The sequence below is a fragment of the Papio anubis genome, chromosome 1, assembly GCF_008728515.1.
Source record: "Papio anubis isolate 15944 chromosome 1, Panubis1.0, whole genome shotgun sequence".
Taxonomy (NCBI): Eukaryota; Metazoa; Chordata; class Mammalia; order Primates; family Cercopithecidae; genus Papio; species Papio anubis.
This window is the reverse complement of record NC_044976.1, coordinates 14,443,428-14,458,869: the sequence shown is the minus strand read 5'-3', so window position 1 is coordinate 14,458,869 and position 15,442 is coordinate 14,443,428. Positions and strand designations below refer to the sequence as shown.

General features: G+C 54.6%; 1 protein-coding gene across 11 annotated transcripts in view; it reads left to right on the top strand.

The window, feature by feature from the left end:
• The window catches only part of ZBTB17 (zinc finger and BTB domain containing 17), a 34,484-nt gene that overhangs the window by 17,002 nt on the left and 2,040 nt on the right, over positions 1 to 15,442 (top strand). For 6 of the 11 annotated variants that reach the window (XM_003891173.3, XM_003891174.4, XM_021936356.2 and 3 more), the window contains 7 exons: positions 10,838 to 11,044; positions 12,206 to 12,394; positions 13,038 to 13,178; positions 13,471 to 13,596; positions 14,160 to 14,416; positions 14,514 to 14,656; positions 14,753 to 15,053. In XM_003891173.3, coding sequence (XP_003891222.2) covers positions 10,840 to 11,044; positions 12,206 to 12,394; positions 13,038 to 13,178; positions 13,471 to 13,596; positions 14,160 to 14,416; positions 14,514 to 14,656; positions 14,753 to 15,053 — 1,362 coding nt within the window. In that variant the 5' untranslated portion in view covers positions 10,838 to 10,839. The remainder of the gene's footprint in view (positions 1 to 10,837; positions 11,045 to 12,205; positions 12,395 to 13,037; positions 13,179 to 13,470; positions 13,597 to 14,159; positions 14,417 to 14,513; positions 14,657 to 14,752; positions 15,054 to 15,442) is intronic. The other 5 variants (XM_021936374.2, XM_021936372.2, XM_021936370.2 and 2 more) reach the window with 3 other exon arrangements.

The window sequence follows — 15,442 nt, the reverse complement described above, 5'->3', positions numbered from 1 at the left end:
TGTATACCCTACAGAAATGTGGATGTTGTCTTTTAAAAATAAGTAAGATGTATACATTCTTAGCCTGGGCTTACAGTTTTGGACAAATGGCATGGCCCACCTTCCACTGGGAAGGGTCAGATACTAAATTTTAAGAGACTTTGAGCTACTCCCAGAAGAGGTGCTTAAAACTTTTAGAGGATTTAACAGTATTTAGTGGGAGGGTCATTTGTGCAGGCTGCCAGAAAGAATCATGTATAAGTGTGTGTCGGATTCTTGGCACCAGCTAAACCCTTCTAGGGCCACCTGGGGGTGATATCATCCCATTTTTCCCATCCCAAGGATCCAGCCCAGTGGGACTTCATCTCCCCCTTTCAAGTTGCAGTGTGGCTCCTGACTGCCAAGGTTGTCACTGAGTCCTGGTGTGGTGGTCCCAGCCCAAGTGCCTAGTCCCGGGCTGGCCCTCCAGCTGTGTTTCCCATCACTTTGTCCCCTCCTTCCTCTTGTGTGCTGGGGCATGATCCCCCTTCTCCCCCTGGCCCCTCAGCTGTCATTGCTTATGCTGTCCCCTGCCCAAACGTCTTTCTTGCCTTTGTCTGTCTTTAGGTGTGGTCACATCCTCCCAGGCTGGCACTCAGCAGCACCCATTCAGCACTCATCACACTGTCCTTCTAACCCAGTGAAGGTCGAGGGGCTGGGGCTCAGAGCCAGCCTTAGCCCAGGGCCCCTGGCACTTCGCAGTGGACTTTGAAGTAAACGTCTACTCCACCATCCCCTCAGCCCACTAATTATGGAGATTGGACCCCCGAATCCTTCTATATTGAACTTGAGTTCCCAGGCCTTCTGCCCTAAGCTGCACCATAACAAAGGCCTGACGGTGGAAGCCTGCAGCCAGAGAGAAGCAACACCTGTGCACTTTTTTTGTCGTACTGGACCAGGCTGCGGCTCTGTTGGCTTCCGTCAGCTGCCCTCCCAAGGCTTTGGCCAGCTGCTGTCCTCTTTGGCAGGAGCCCTGTGCTGCCCTGTTACGGAGAGGCCACTTGGGATCATCTGGTTTGTTTTTGTTTTATTAGTTCATCATTTCCCTTTTGTTTTAACTGTGTATCAGTCACAGAGCTGTGTTAGAGAAGTAATATCTAATTCCACTTTTGCCAATATTTGGGCAACACTTCCTATCTGCTTGTTGTCTCGTTGAACGCTTGTATTTATGGTGGTTTTCCTGTTTTACAGGTGAGCAGTTTAAAACTCAGAGATGCTTGCCTGAGGTCACTGTGTTAAGTTTGGAGCTGGGATTCTGAGTCCATTGGTTTCTTCTCTTGTTTATCCAATACCTGCTTCCATGGATATCTTGTTCCACCTTATGGCTTTAATTACCGTCTCTACAAGACATCTCAGCTGTAATTGGCCAGAACAGAACTCCGATTCCCCCCACGGAGTCTCCTCCTGCCACTCCTCCTCCTGTCTGGAAGCGGCACCGCCACTGGGCCAGTGTCTCCGGGCACAGATCTTAGTATCATCCTTGACTCCTTTCCTTCTGTCACAACACACATCTGCTTGATCAGCTCTGCCAAAACATATTCCTAATCTAACCGCTTCTCGCCTGTTTCCTACCTCCTTGGTGAGGCCACTGCTATCTCTTCTCTACTGTAGTAGCCTAACTGGGGCCCCCACTAAGCCTTCTTGCCGTCTGTCTGTGCACTGCAGTCAGAGGGGCCTTTTAGGAACCTCACTCTTCTGCTCTTTTCTGTCACTCTTCGTCACTCCCAAGGCATCCCAGTGCACTTAGAAGAAATCCAGAGTCCGCTGTGCCCCTGTGAGCCTGGGCGAGCTCAGCCCCCTCTGCTCTCATTCTTGTGCACATACACCGGCCAGACACACCGGCCCCTGTGCCACACACCTCCTCCTCTCCAGGCACACCGGCCCCTGTGCCACACACCTCCTCCTCTCCAGACACACCGGCCCCTGTGCCACACATCTCCTCCTCCTCTCCAGACACACCGGCCCCTGTGCCACACACCTCCTCCTCCTCTCCAGACACACCGGCCCCTGTGCCAAGGTCATGCCCGCCTCAGGGATTTTGCATCTGCTCTTCCTCGTGTCTGTGATGGTCCCTGGGCATACGTGGCCTGGCTCACTCTTACACCTCATTCAGGTCTTTGCTTAAATGCCACCTCCTCTGAGGTCCCCCTTGCCTCCTTTCTTCTTCTTTCTTTCTTTCTTTTTTTTTTCTTTTTTTTTTTTTTTTTTGAGGAGTCTCTCACTATCACCCAGGCTGGAATACAGTGGTGCGATCTTAGCTCACTGCAACCTCAGCCTCCCAGGTTCAAGCAATTCGCCTGCCTCAGCCTCTTGAGTAGCTGGGATCACAGGCACCCACCACCATGCCCAGCTAATTTTTTGTATTTTTAGTAGAGATGAGGTTTTACTGTGTTGGCCAGGCTGGTCTTGAACTCCTGACCTCATGATCCACCTGCCTCAGCCTCCCAAAGTGCTGGGATTACAGGTGTGAGCCACCGCACCCGGCCGCCTCCTTTCTTAAATAGTAAACAGCCCCTGCCTCTCGATCTGCTCAGCTTTCTTTAGTTTCTCCACAGCACTTGGTAGCTGCCATTGTTTATTATACCCATTTATTACCTGTCTTCCCCACTCAGTTCGAAGCTCTAACATAGTACCTAGGACAAACACAAGGTAGACTCATTAGACGTTTGTGAAATTCATTAGTCTTCTCTCTATATGTATCTGTTTCCTAATTTATAGGCTGAGCACCCCTAAAGGGCAATCAATAATTATGAGCCGATGAGCAGCTGTATCACCCACTGATTTTCTCTATATTGGGGAAATTTCTTATCCATGTACATAGAATTGTTGCTCAAATGCCTTTGTGATTGATAGAATGGGCATTCACTTTTTCATAGTGGCTTCTGTCTGTTTTCTCAGTTAACAAGTTGTACCAGAAGTACAGCTGTCATTTCATAAGGGTCTAGGAAATACTTTGACATTGAGTTAGTCATTCTCAAAAAGGCCAGGGATCTCTGCTCTCAACAGGCCTATTCCCCATTTGATCTGTAACCACTTGAGAGCAGGGTTCTGGGTAACGTGCTATAAACAGCTGTAAGGAAGAAATAAGGAGCCCCACGTTGCAGTGAGTTTATTAAACTGGTAGGAGAGAGGGGGTGACACATTGTGTCATTTAAGGCAGTGTCAGTGCCCTTGCTTGACACTTGAAGTGTTTGTGGCTAATGGGTGTGTGTGCCTTGGGGAATGATCAGGTACTGCCCAAGTCCTACATGTCGTGATTTTGTCTTTTTGGCAGGAAGGCCCCTTAATTTACCCTGTGTTGAGCTTTACAAGTCCCTGGAGCGCATACCAGCGTAGTGGATTCTAAGCTGGCCTGGGCTGCTGGAATCCTGGACAGCTCTTTTTCAGGACCTGCCAGCCTTCCCTTTCATGCATAGTCCTAGAGCACTGGGGTCCATCAGGGATCAGGCAGGGGGGTGTCTGCCCCCTCAAAAGTGTGGCTAAACTTTTGTCGTTGATGTTGATAGGGTCTCCCTCTGTCACCTAGGCTGGAGTGCCGTGGTGCAGTCATAGCTCACGTCCAGCTAATATTTTAATTTTTATTTTGTAGAGATGGGGTCTCACTATGTTGCCCAGGCTGGTCTCAAGTTTCTGGCCTCAAGTGATCCTCCAGCCTCGGCCTCCCCAAGTACTAGAATTACAGGTGTGAGCCATTGCACCTGGCCTAAATCTGAAAGGTAGCAGTAGTTGTATAGTTTGAAAAGCAAAGTCAGCATTGTAATTTCATTTTATATTTACACATTTTTAAGATTTTTTAAAAATCCGTGTGTTTTTTTTTTTTTTTTTTTTTTTATCATACATACAAACTTCTGAAAATACTGCTGAACCTTGGCTGTTGGGAGTGTGTAGAGATAGCAGTGATTCTTAAGCTCGGAATGGGCACTCTCCAGCAGAAATATCAGAATTGAGTTGTCGGGCGGGGCCAAGATTTGTAGGTTTATCTAAAGGAGAAAGTGATTTTAGAAGTTTGAGAAATCCAATCTTAATACAAGAAGAGTGTTTGCTGGGTGAGGAGGAAAGTGCCAGCAGGGTTGGTTTTGTTCATCTTTGCTTTTCTGCCATCCCTTGCACTCAAAAGAATGTGTTGTCAAACTGGGGTGGTTGGTGGGGTTGGGCAGGTAGGTTTCATGCTCACAAGCCTGGCCTGGTATGAACTTCCATTTTCTTGGAAGTTTTCATTTGTTTGTTTGTTTTTGGAGACAGAGTCTCACTCTGTCACCCAGGCTGGAGTGCAGTGGTGCAATCTTGGCTCACTGTTACCTCCGCTTCCTGGGTTCAAGTGATTCTCCTGCCTCAGCCTTTTGAGTAGCTGGGACTATAGACACGCATCACCACACCTGGCTAATTTTTGTATTTTTAGTAGAAATGGGGTTTTGCCATGTTGGCCAGGCTGGCCTCAAACTCCTGACCTCAAGTGATCCACCAGCCTCGGCCTCCCAAAGTGCTGGGATTATAGGCGTGAGCCACCGCCCCTGGCCAGAAGTTTTTTATTTGTTTTTTTGAGACAGGGTCTTGCTCCATCGCCCAGGCTGGAGTGCAGTGGCACAATCACAGCTCACTGCAGCCTCGACCTCCTAGGCTTAATCTATCCTCCTGTCTCAGCCTCCTGAGTAGCTGGTACCACAGGTGTGTGCCACCACACTCAGGTAGTTTTTAAATTTCTTTTGTAGAGACAGGGTTGTACCATGTTGCCTAGGCTGGTCTCAAACCTCCCACAGTCCTGCCTTGGCCTCCTAAAGTGCTGGGATTACAGGCGTGGGCCATTGTACCTGGCTCCTTTGGAAGTTTATGTTGATTCACCTGTATTTCTAGAAAATCAAGAATGCTGAGCAACTGGAAGCCAAATGGTGATCCTTCTCACGTGCCCGTAGGTTCCTCAAGCACCTGGACACGAGATGGCTCATGACAAGGCTCATAGCTGGGTGCAGCTTATTCTGGGAGCCAGGGACTGTTGTTTGTGAAGATCAGTGTCTCCCTATGGTAGGCCAGTTGCTTCCTGGCTGAATGGCTTCCCTTTGCGGCAGTGTGGAAACCCTGCAGGTAGTTTAGTGCACACTAATAACCTGGGTAACATTTCATGTTTGACAGGTGTCCATTTGACTCTGAGATGGAGCTGTGCTCTCTGGGGCCACTTAGCGCTCTGGGCCTGCACTCCAGCCTTCGCCTGGGAGCACCCTTGGGGTTTAACAGAACAGTTGTTCAATATCAAGTGCCTCCTGGCAGAGACAATAGCTCTAGATATCTCTCCACTCAGTGCCCCTCCCGTCACTTCCTCCCTCTCTTCATGCTAATTGTACTCTGGGATTTTTCCAGATTGCATTTAGGAGTAATGGGTTATGATTACAACCTCTTAACAAGGTCAAGTCACCACATAGTTTTCAAACACACCCAGTATGCCCAGCGTAAAGGGGTATATAGAAACCATCTGATAAAGTCTTTGGCCTAAAAAAACAGAACTATCATGTGCATCTGTGCTTCCTGGTCACAGTAGTTTGCTGCATGCTTACGATGTGCCGGGCACTGTACCGGGCCTTGACATATGTTACTTAATTTAATCCTGTCACAAAGGAAGTCATACCATTAGCCCCGTTGGCCATTGGAGAAGCTTTGCTGGAGATCACCTGCGAGTGGCTGGTGGAACCCGGATCCAGATCCTGCTTGGCCTGTCCCAGGAGGCTCTGCTGCTTCCATGGGGCTCAGCTGCCACTGGAATCCCTGCGTCGTGGAGGCAGCAATGTGGAACTTGGCACCAGAGTGGATTTCATGGCCCAAACAGAAACCTTTCTTACTCAGCAGCCTATGGTGCTTTGGAACTGCAAGACAGATGCAATGGGTTGTGCTTTCTGGGGCCAGCCCTTCTGAATCCCACTCACAGGAGCCTTGGTGGCTCTCTTAGCTCCTCTGACCCTCGCTGCCATGCTGGGCCTCAAGGCAGCCCTGGTGAGCATGGCCGGGAGTGTGGTTGGGAGCACCCCAGCCTTGGCCTGCACACTCCGTGCCATGACTGGATCAAATCTGGCAGCTGAATCTCACTTTTTCTTACTACAATTTTTGAAAAATGACTGGGTGCAGTGGCTCACACCTGTAATCCCAGCACTTTAGAAGGCCAAGGTAGGCAGATTGCTTGAGCTCAGGAGTTTGAGACCAGCCTGGACAACATGGTAAAATCCTGCCTCTACAAAAAAATAATGATTTTTTTAAAAAAATTGAAATAGTTTTCATGTAAATGTACATGAAATATACACGTTCAGTTTAAGTAATAAATCCAGGGGCCTCCAAGTAAAGAAAGAAAACGCTTCCAGGATCTCAGAAGTCCTCTGCTTACCCTCCCCCGCCCAGGGAGCACCGGCATCCTGAACCCGTGGCTTAATCACTTCCTTTTCTGTATAGTTTTACTGTCTGTCTCCTATCTCTTGCTGCACAGCACACCACCCCAAAACCCAGTGGCATAAGTCATCAGTGAGTCAGTATTTCTTACAGTTTTATGGATGAACGGGCAGTCGCTTGCTCCGAGGTGCTGGTTGAGGCCGTGCGTGCAGCAGCGAGCAGCTGGGCTGGGAGGTCCAGGAAAGTGTGTCCCTCACCACAGAGCGTTGGTGCTGTCAGAGGCCTCTCTGCTTTTCTCCGCGTGCCCTCTCCCCAGAGCCCCTCCATGTGTTTCCCACTCACACGGGAGCCTGGACTTTGCTCCAGCTCAGTGACTGGGTTCCCAGGAGCCAGAGCAGGATCTTCCAGGCTTCTTTAGCTTTAGGTCTGGAATTGGCACAGTCCCTGCATCCTGATGGTCAGAGTCGTCACTGGACCATCCAGATTCCAATGGAAGGGAAAGAGACACCGTCTCTCCATGGGAGGCTTGGTGGCCCTGGCAGGGGAAGAATTGCTGGCCATCCTGAGAGGGGCCCTACATGGTCCACGTCTGTTCCGCCGTGTCAGTTCTGCTGCGTCCGTTCCGCTGTGTCAGTGTGCTTGTCCGGACTCACACTGCAGGTGTCCTCAGTGCCTCACTTTTTTGTTCCTCAGTGAATTCCTTGTGAGGGAACCCAGGGCTCTGTGTCCAGCTAAGCTTTTGGTCATCAGGACAGCATCCCAGCTCTGACACCCGAGGTCAGGGAGAAAAACTGAGTGACTGGAGGTGTTCGGAAAAGGTGCCTGATTGCAGCCAAGACGTTGTGAGGGGGTGGTCAGGTCAGTCTGCATCTAAAGTGAGGACTCTGGGCTGCTGGGCTCTGTGGTCTTGTTCTGTTGGCGTTTTCCGTGGGTCTAAGGTTTTCGGATCTTCCTTAGAAGTCGCTTTAACTAGTGCCCGTATTTATCGCCCATCACGCAAGATGAAGTAGAGACCACAGACCTTGACACTTGTGCTTGAGCAATGGTCACCGTATTCCAAGGGTGGGGTGGGGGCAGGCTGCCTGGTGGGAACAGTATTTCTTCACCGTCTGTGCCCGCACAGGTGATGGGGAGCAGCTGGCTGTTGATCTGATTACTGTGGTTAACGTCTCCTCAGACAGCACCTCCTAGCATGTACTTAGGAGGCGATATGCTCCTAGGACCTGCACGCCCCTTCACTCCCAGACCCTTTTCCTGTGTCCATCCAAGCTTGGCCATCCTGCTGGGTTCCTGTGGCTGAGGAACAGATAAGAGAGGAACTAGGACACAGGCTGGTGATCCCTCCAGAGCAGTTCGCGTGGGTTGGAGGTGGAGGACTGCCTAGTTCTAGCTCAGCCCCTCTGAGGGAAGGACCCAGCTGGCCATACCTCCCATCTCACCAGGGGCCTTGAGAGAGGGGCTGTTCAAGCTTCCCGGCTGGGGAACAGCCTGGGGGACCCTGAGCTCCACTTGCCCCATGAGGGTGGGGCTCGGGTTGTAAAGTCCACGGTGACACAGTTCTGCGGGTGACACCATTTAGCACTTGGTCCGCCCCCTCCTGGCCCCCTCAAGCTGCTCTTGCACCCCTGGGAGGCCAGTCCCAGATCGTACTGGTAAGTGCATTTCAGCTGCCACTGATCTCTCTGTGGGTACAGGGCCCCTCCCTCCCTCCCTCTCTCCCTTCCTTCCTTCCCCTCTCCTTTCCTTCCCTTACTTTGCCCATCTTCACTTCTTCCTCCCTACCTCTTATCATTTCTCCTGTTTTCTTCCCTTTTGGTGCATGTCTCTGTTGGAGCAGCCTCAGAGGATTACAGACGCCTCTGTTTCTCCTCCTAACACCATGTGTGGGAGGAGCCCACTTCTGGGTGGGCATCTTGCATTGGAAAAGTGAACGTTGCTCATGGGCACAGAACTGCTCTCTTGGCGGGTGGTGGTATGTCCTCAGGGCCTTTACTATTTTATTATCTAGCGAATGTGTCTTACCTAATCTGTCGAGCTTATCCATCCATCCATCCCTCCATCCAGTCCCAGGATAGCTGTATGGCTGGGCGGGGCTGTGCTTGCCAGGAAGCCCCAGGGCACCTGGCCACAGGGAGGATCATCCCAGACTCCGGCCCAGACAGGCGGATTGATCCTGTCCCTCCCCTTGGCCAGCAGTCTTCTCACTTGTCTCTTCCTGGCAGGTCAGATGGTTTTCCTGCTAGAGGGTTGTCTGTACCTCTGGGGGTTCAGCTGATGCTCCCCAGGTTGTTTTAGCACCTGGATGGCTTAAGTTTCAGGTTGGCTCCTGGGGAAGGTGAGGAGGCCGGGCACACAGCCAGGAGAGAAGGGTTGGGCCTCACTTGCAAGTTCCAGATGGGCTGCTTCTGAAGCCAGTTGAGGATTTTGCCCTGTGTGGGCCCTGGTATTCCCCTCTTCTGCACTTGGGGCTCCTGGGTATGTAGGGGGTGACTAGCAATTGAGGCCCAGGGCTTGCCACCCACACACCTGTGTGCTCGCGTGACCTTTTCCACAGCCAGGAGAAGACAGCTCTAGGGTTGATGTGGCCTGGGCCCACCTCGCCCCTACCTTTGGTTCCTTCTGCACTCACATTGCCCTTTGTGCCCTTGAGGTCTTGATCCACAAGCTGGACATTGGTGCCTCCCCACGTCCAGTGCATAGGAGCAGCGCAGCCACGATTCTCCCTTGTGTTCCTTCAGGTCACAGATGGGAACCTGCTGCTTCCAGGGACTGAGGACAGGAAAGAAAGGCCTCTATACTATGCTCCAGGTGGCCGTGTGCTGCTGCCAGCCACTTGGCTTTGGTGCGGGACCAGCTGCCCCAGGGCCTTACCTCCTGATTTCGGGGCTGGCCCTGGCTCTCCAGTGCTTACATTTAGGGCTCCAGCCGCAGCCATTTAGGAATGTCACTGAGAGAGCCGAAGCCGGGGCGGAGATGTGTAGGGGGAGGGAACGGCCGTTTTTGGGTCTCCGGCAGCAGCCGCAGTGCTGAACTTGTGGCTCGGAGGCTGGTGCGCTGTGGCTCATGCCTGTTGCCACTGCCATGCTCCCCGTTATTTGTTGCATCACTTCCCCCCCTCAGCAGATACCCCCACTTGTGAAAAGTTTCCAGACATCACATGGTAGGGGGCCTTGGCGCCCTTCAAGGCCGACCTATGCTGGTGTGAGGGGTGTGGCTTCCTCTGCGACTCATCACAGCCCGACAGCCATGCATGGCCACGGCAGCTTCAGAGCTGCCGCGGTGATTCACCCCCAAGATGCTGATGTCTGGGGAGCACCCAAGCTGGGGCAGAGAGCCTCAAAGTGTCCCTCTCAGCTGCCCAGAAGCAGGGGTCCAGCCCCGTGCCGACTCAGGCCTCAGAGAAGAGGAGGAGTAGGCAGAGAACTCACTGCCCCTTAGATCCTGGGCCAGGGCGTGACAGCCGTGCCCAGTTGAATATGTCTAATGTGGCCCCAGACAGTGGGTGTTGATTTTTCTGTTCAAACATTCTGAAATGGGTTCTTTCTAGAGAAGAGGGCCTGCTTATTTTCCCTAGACAATTGCTGATGTTGACGCCGACTCTGGGTGGTGGTGAGGCGGGAGGGAGAGCTGTTTTAGATAGTTACTTAGTCACGGCTTGTGCAGTTCAAGACTGCTCGGCACCGGGCCATGGAATTTTCCTGAGCATTTTCACTTGTGGGATTTCCAGGCATTAAGTGAGGCCCTTGACAGAGAAGTTGTGGCCAGGTCAGCAGCTCTTGGTGTCAGGATCAAAGTTGTTTCTCCTGGGATGGCCACCAGGACACAGGTTTCTAGAGTCAGAAGACTGCAACTCTAGGTAGTTTCCATGAGTCGGAAAGAGAGGGAGAGCTAGGCTTTGGCGGGGGATGGGGTATGCGCAGAGCCTGAGAGGGCCAAGCTCTGCAACGCCGGCTGATGAAACACCGTCTTGTCTTCACCTGTCCATGAGAGAATGAGAAAAATAACAAGATAGGAAAGTTTTCTTAAAACAATGGAAACATCTGTCCTTTATTCTGAGATTGTCATGCATTCTTTTAGTAACAAATGTTAAAGTGACCACGTCTTCATTTTTGAAATGATGACACATTTCAGTTTTCTGTGTTTGTTCCCTTTTTTGACTGTTTCATGTCATTACCAGGCTGGATACGGAGGCGGCTGCCTCGTGTTGGTGCCCCAATGCTTTTTGGTTTGGGCCACTTTTCCTGGCCAGTAAACCCAGGAATCCAGGAACCACCAGTTGGTTGAGTTGGGTTTGCAGGGGGTATCTGGAGTGAATTGCCCTTTTGTGGCAGAAATGCCCTCACTTGTTTTAATTCTGTCTTCTCCCTGGTGCTTGCCTGGGAGTTTGGGAATGACTGAGTGTGTCTGAGGTCCTTTCTCCATACTAACCCCAACGCTCTTTGGCTTTCTGCAGCCATGGACTTTCCCCAGCACAGCCAGCACGTCTTGGAACAGCTGAACCAGCAGCGGCAGCTGGGGCTTCTCTGTGACTGCACCTTTGTGGTGGACGGTGTTCACTTTAAGGCTCATAAAGCAGTGCTGGCGGCCTGCAGCGAGTACTTCAAGATGCTCTTTGTGGACCAGAAGGACGTGGTGCACCTGGACATCAGTAACGCGGCAGGTACCCCGTCAGGGCTGGGGCTGAGCTTGCTGAGGGCCAGAAGCTATGGCTGGCCCTGTGCCATGCTAGACCCTCCAGGGGCAGCACCTGCAGGCTGTGGGATGCAACAGGCCTCCCGCACAGGCTTCAGGCCATGAGCATGTCAGTACTAAGTTCCTCCCACCTTCCGGGGACGTGTCTTGATTGGGAGTGGAGTGGTAAGGGGAGAACTGGCAGGAAAGGCTCATGATGAGCTCTAGGCTGCAGTGAACACAGGAAAAGCCTCATTGGGAAGGGCGGAGAGCAGGCAGACTCTATGCTCTCTGGCCCCTTTCCATGGGAGAGTCAGTCCTGAAGCATCTACCCCAGTGCTAACTAGAAGTTTGGGGAGAGGTGATGGGGAAGGCCTAGGGGCTGGGAGCAGTGTCAGGAAGACCTTGGGGTTGTGGAAGGAACTGGTCCTGGATTCGGACTTCCAACCCAGACTGGCATGACATGCCATGAGAAGGTATTATTCTCCCATTTTATAGATGTGGAAACTGAGATCCAAAGAGGTCAGTGACTGGCCTGGAGGTCAGTCAGATACAGAGTTGGTAGCAGAGCCCTGATGAAAGTCAGGTTGGAGTGTCCTCTGCTGGCAAAGTGTAGCGGCCAAGTAGAGGGTGTGGAGGGCAGGTGTTCACACCATCTCTCCTCAATGCGGGGTGGGCATTCACACCTCTGTCCTCGTCCAGGGCAGGCATTCACACTCTGTCCTCTGTGCAGTGTGGGCGTTTATACCCTGTCCTCTGTGCAGGGTGCATATTCACACCTCCTTTTCTCCACGCGTGGGTGGCATTCACCGCCCATCCTCCTCCATGCAGGGTGGACAGTCGCACCTTCTGTTCCCTGTGCAGTGCGGGCATTCACACCTCCTGTCCTCTGTGCAGGGCAGGCGTTCACACCTGTTCTCTGTGCAGAGCAGGCATTGAGACCCTCAGTGAGCACTTCTTTTCAAGGCTGTTGGCAGTGCTGAGATCCTCCAGGTTACCTGCCTCCTCCCCACACAGGAGATGGGGCGATGCAGGCTTGCCACTCAGCTGTTCCTAAATCCCTGCGTCCTGCTGCTGGGTGGAGTGGTGGGGCAGGCTGCCGGTGCCGGATCTTGAGGTGGGTCTCTGACAGCTGTCCTGTCCTCGGCAGGCCTGGGGCAGGTGCTGGAGTTTATGTACACGGCCAAGCTGAGCCTGAGCCCTGAGAACGTGGATGATGTGCTGGCCGTGGCCACCTTCCTCCAAATGCAGGACATCATCACGGCCTGCCATGCCCTCAAGTCACTTGCCGAGCCAGCTACCAGCCCTGGGGGAAATGCGGAGGCCTTGGCCACAGAAGGTAGGTTATTGGCAGGTGCTCCCAAGCAGATGGCCAGAGACCTTGGCTTTTGACGTGGGCTCTGCCTCTGACTTTCTGGGTCTCAGTTTCCTCATCTGGCCCTGACTCGGTTGTGGGTGCTGGCGAGGGTTTGCCTCAGGTCTGAGGGTGGCCTCTCTGCCTGCCTTTCCCCTACAGAGCACCCGGGAGCCGTGCCTGGTTCAGTGCCTTTGCACATGGGCAGGGTTTGCTCCTAAACCCTCCTGTGGGTCTATTCTCCTGAGCCCCTCCTTCCACTCCCCTTAGCTGCTAAGATAAAGACCTCAGATGCCCACTATGGGCCAGGTGCCTTGCTGTAGACTTCCAGAGGCCGCGTTCCTCCCTTTCCTAGTGCTGACCTCTGATCAGCTCCGTTAGTGCACACATGAGGTCTGCATGTCCCACACAAGCAGGAACCATCACTGTTGTATTCCCACTGCCCAGCCATCAGCTGGCATGGAGTGGGTGCCCTGTGAATAATTTGGTGAATGAACAAATCAGTAAACCACTACTTAGAGGTACCCTAGGGAGGACGAGGAAGACCTAGCAAGTTCTGGGCCACCTCACACCTCCAAATGGCGGGCACTTGATGGGAAACGGCAGGTCTGCCCTGTACCATCTCCAGGAGGGGACAAGAGAGCTAAAGAGGAGAAGGCGGCCACCAGCACGCTGAGCAGGCTGGAGCAGGCGGGACGCAGCGCACCCACAGGCCCCAGCAGGGACCTCAAGGAGGAGCGTGGCGGTCAGGCCCAGAGCGCAGCCAGCGGTGAGTCAGATGCTGAGGACCTAGCTGGCTGCCCTGTCAGGGTAGTGAGGGCTGCCTTGGGGCAGGTGGCACGGGCACCTGCACCTCTTGAGCTTGTGTTACCCAGAATGACCTATTGTATGTCCCAGGGGGTCTGTTTCAGCCAAAGCAGACACAACAGCCTCAGCTAGGGGTGTGCTGGGGCCTCCCCTCCTGGGCCATACACAGCCACCACCAGCTCGCTGGTCCAGGAGAGGTGTCCGACTCCTGGGGAGAGGGTAGCAATCCAGTCTCCGGTGCTTCCCCCACCCAGGTGCAGAGCAGACAGAGAAAGCCGATGCGCCCCGGGAGCCGCCGCCTGTGGAGCTCAAGCCAGACCCCACTAGTGGCATGGCTGCCGCAGAAGCTGAGGCTGCTTTGTGCGAGAGCTCGGAGCAAGGTAGCCCCGCCCAGCCAGGACCAGGCCCTCCCTGGTGCATCCTCCCAGGGCCCTGCCTCCACTGCCCACTGGGGCCTCCCTCTCTCCTCCTGCCTCCAGCCAGTCCCACTTGGAGTCACCATGCACTTCAGCTTTGGGACACCTTGGTCTTCGCATGTTCTTGAGTCTCGAGGTCGTTCCTTGGCTGACCATGCTAGCCGTGTGTCTGTGAGCACAGGCACGTCCTTCAAAGGCCTGGAGCTTCTGTTCCTTCCCAGCTTTGAGCACCGTACAGGGGTGCCTTCCCACCCACAGCAACCCTCCAGTGCCTGCTGGCCGACAGCACCACCCCAGGTGGCTGAGCCGCCTACCTGCATCCGCCAGGCAGCAAATACCCAGTTCACAGGCCCCCCGGGGGCTTTCCTTGGCCAGTGCTGGGGCCATTTACTATCCCTTCCATATGTTGCCGGTGCCCCTGACAGGCGCTCAGGCAGAGAGGGCTGCGTGTGGGGTCCAGACCCAGGCCTGGCTGCGAGGCCCCCGCGCCCTCTGAGGCGCCTCCGTGCTTGCCCTTCTCTCCGCAGAAATGGAGGTGGAGCCCGCCCGGAAAGGGGAAGAGGAGCAAGAGGAGCAAGAAGAGGAGGGCGCAGGGCCAGCTGAGGTCAAGGAGGAGGGTCCCCAGCTGGAGAACGGAGAGGCCCCCGAGGAGAACGAGAACGAGGAGTCAGCGGGCACAGACTCGGGGCAGGAGCTCGGCGCCGAGGCCCGGGGCCTGCGCTCAGGCACCTACGGTGATCGCACGGAGTCCAAGGCCTACGGCTCCGTCATCCACAAGTGCGAGGTGCGGGAGAGTGTGGCCAGCCCTCCCCGCCAGCCTCCCTCCCCTCCGGCCTCCCACCAGCTGCCCCTCACACCCCGTTTCCCTGCTGCACCCGCAGGACTGTGGGAAGGAGTTCACGCACACGGGGAACTTCAAGCGGCACATCCGCATCCACACGGGGGAGAAGCCCTTCTCGTGCCGTGAGTGCAGCAAGGCCTTTTCCGACCCGGCGGCCTGCAAGGCCCATGAGAAGACGCACAGGTACTGCCCCAGGCCGGCCTCCTGACCAGGCCCCTGCCAGGCCCGGCCTTTCACGCCCCAGCGAGCCCTGCCTCCTGTCGCCTTCTGGCCCTGCAGCCCTCTGAAGCCCTACGGCTGCGAGGAGTGCGGGAAGAGCTACCGCCTCATCAGCCTGCTCAACCTGCACAAGAAGCGGCACTCGGGCGAGGCGCGCTACCGCTGCGAGGACTGCGGCAAGCTCTTCACCACCTCGGGCAACCTCAAGCGCCACCAGCTGGTGCACAGCGGCGAGAAGCCCTACCAGTGCGACTACTGCGGCCGCTCCTTCTCCGACCCCACTTCCAAGATGCGCCACCTGGAGACCCACGACACGGACAAGGAGCACAAGTGCCCACACTGCGACAAGAAGTTCAACCAGGTGTGTGGACCCCTCCCGGAACCAGCGCCTGGGAGCCCCGGTGGTCGCAGCCGCTTGCATGCCACGTGGTGGGTTGGTGGTGGGGAGCACAGTCCCGCCTCCAGGAGCTCATCAGCCTGTTCACCCAGGAAACAGGCCCAGCGAGAGTCACTCCCGCGGGGGAGCTCCCGGCTGCTCTGCGGAGGGCAGGTCGAGTCAGGGCGGGGTTTGGTTCTGAAAAAATGGGGTGGGGAGGCTTACCTCTCACCGCTGGGACCGGGGACCTCTCCTAACCCAGGAGAGATGGAGCTCTCCACGGACCCTGGCAAGCCTGAGAGTCGATTGCTCCTTTGTGGGAGGGGCAGGTGAGGGGGCCCGGGGCCGAGCTCTGTGGGGTGGCCCCCCTGACC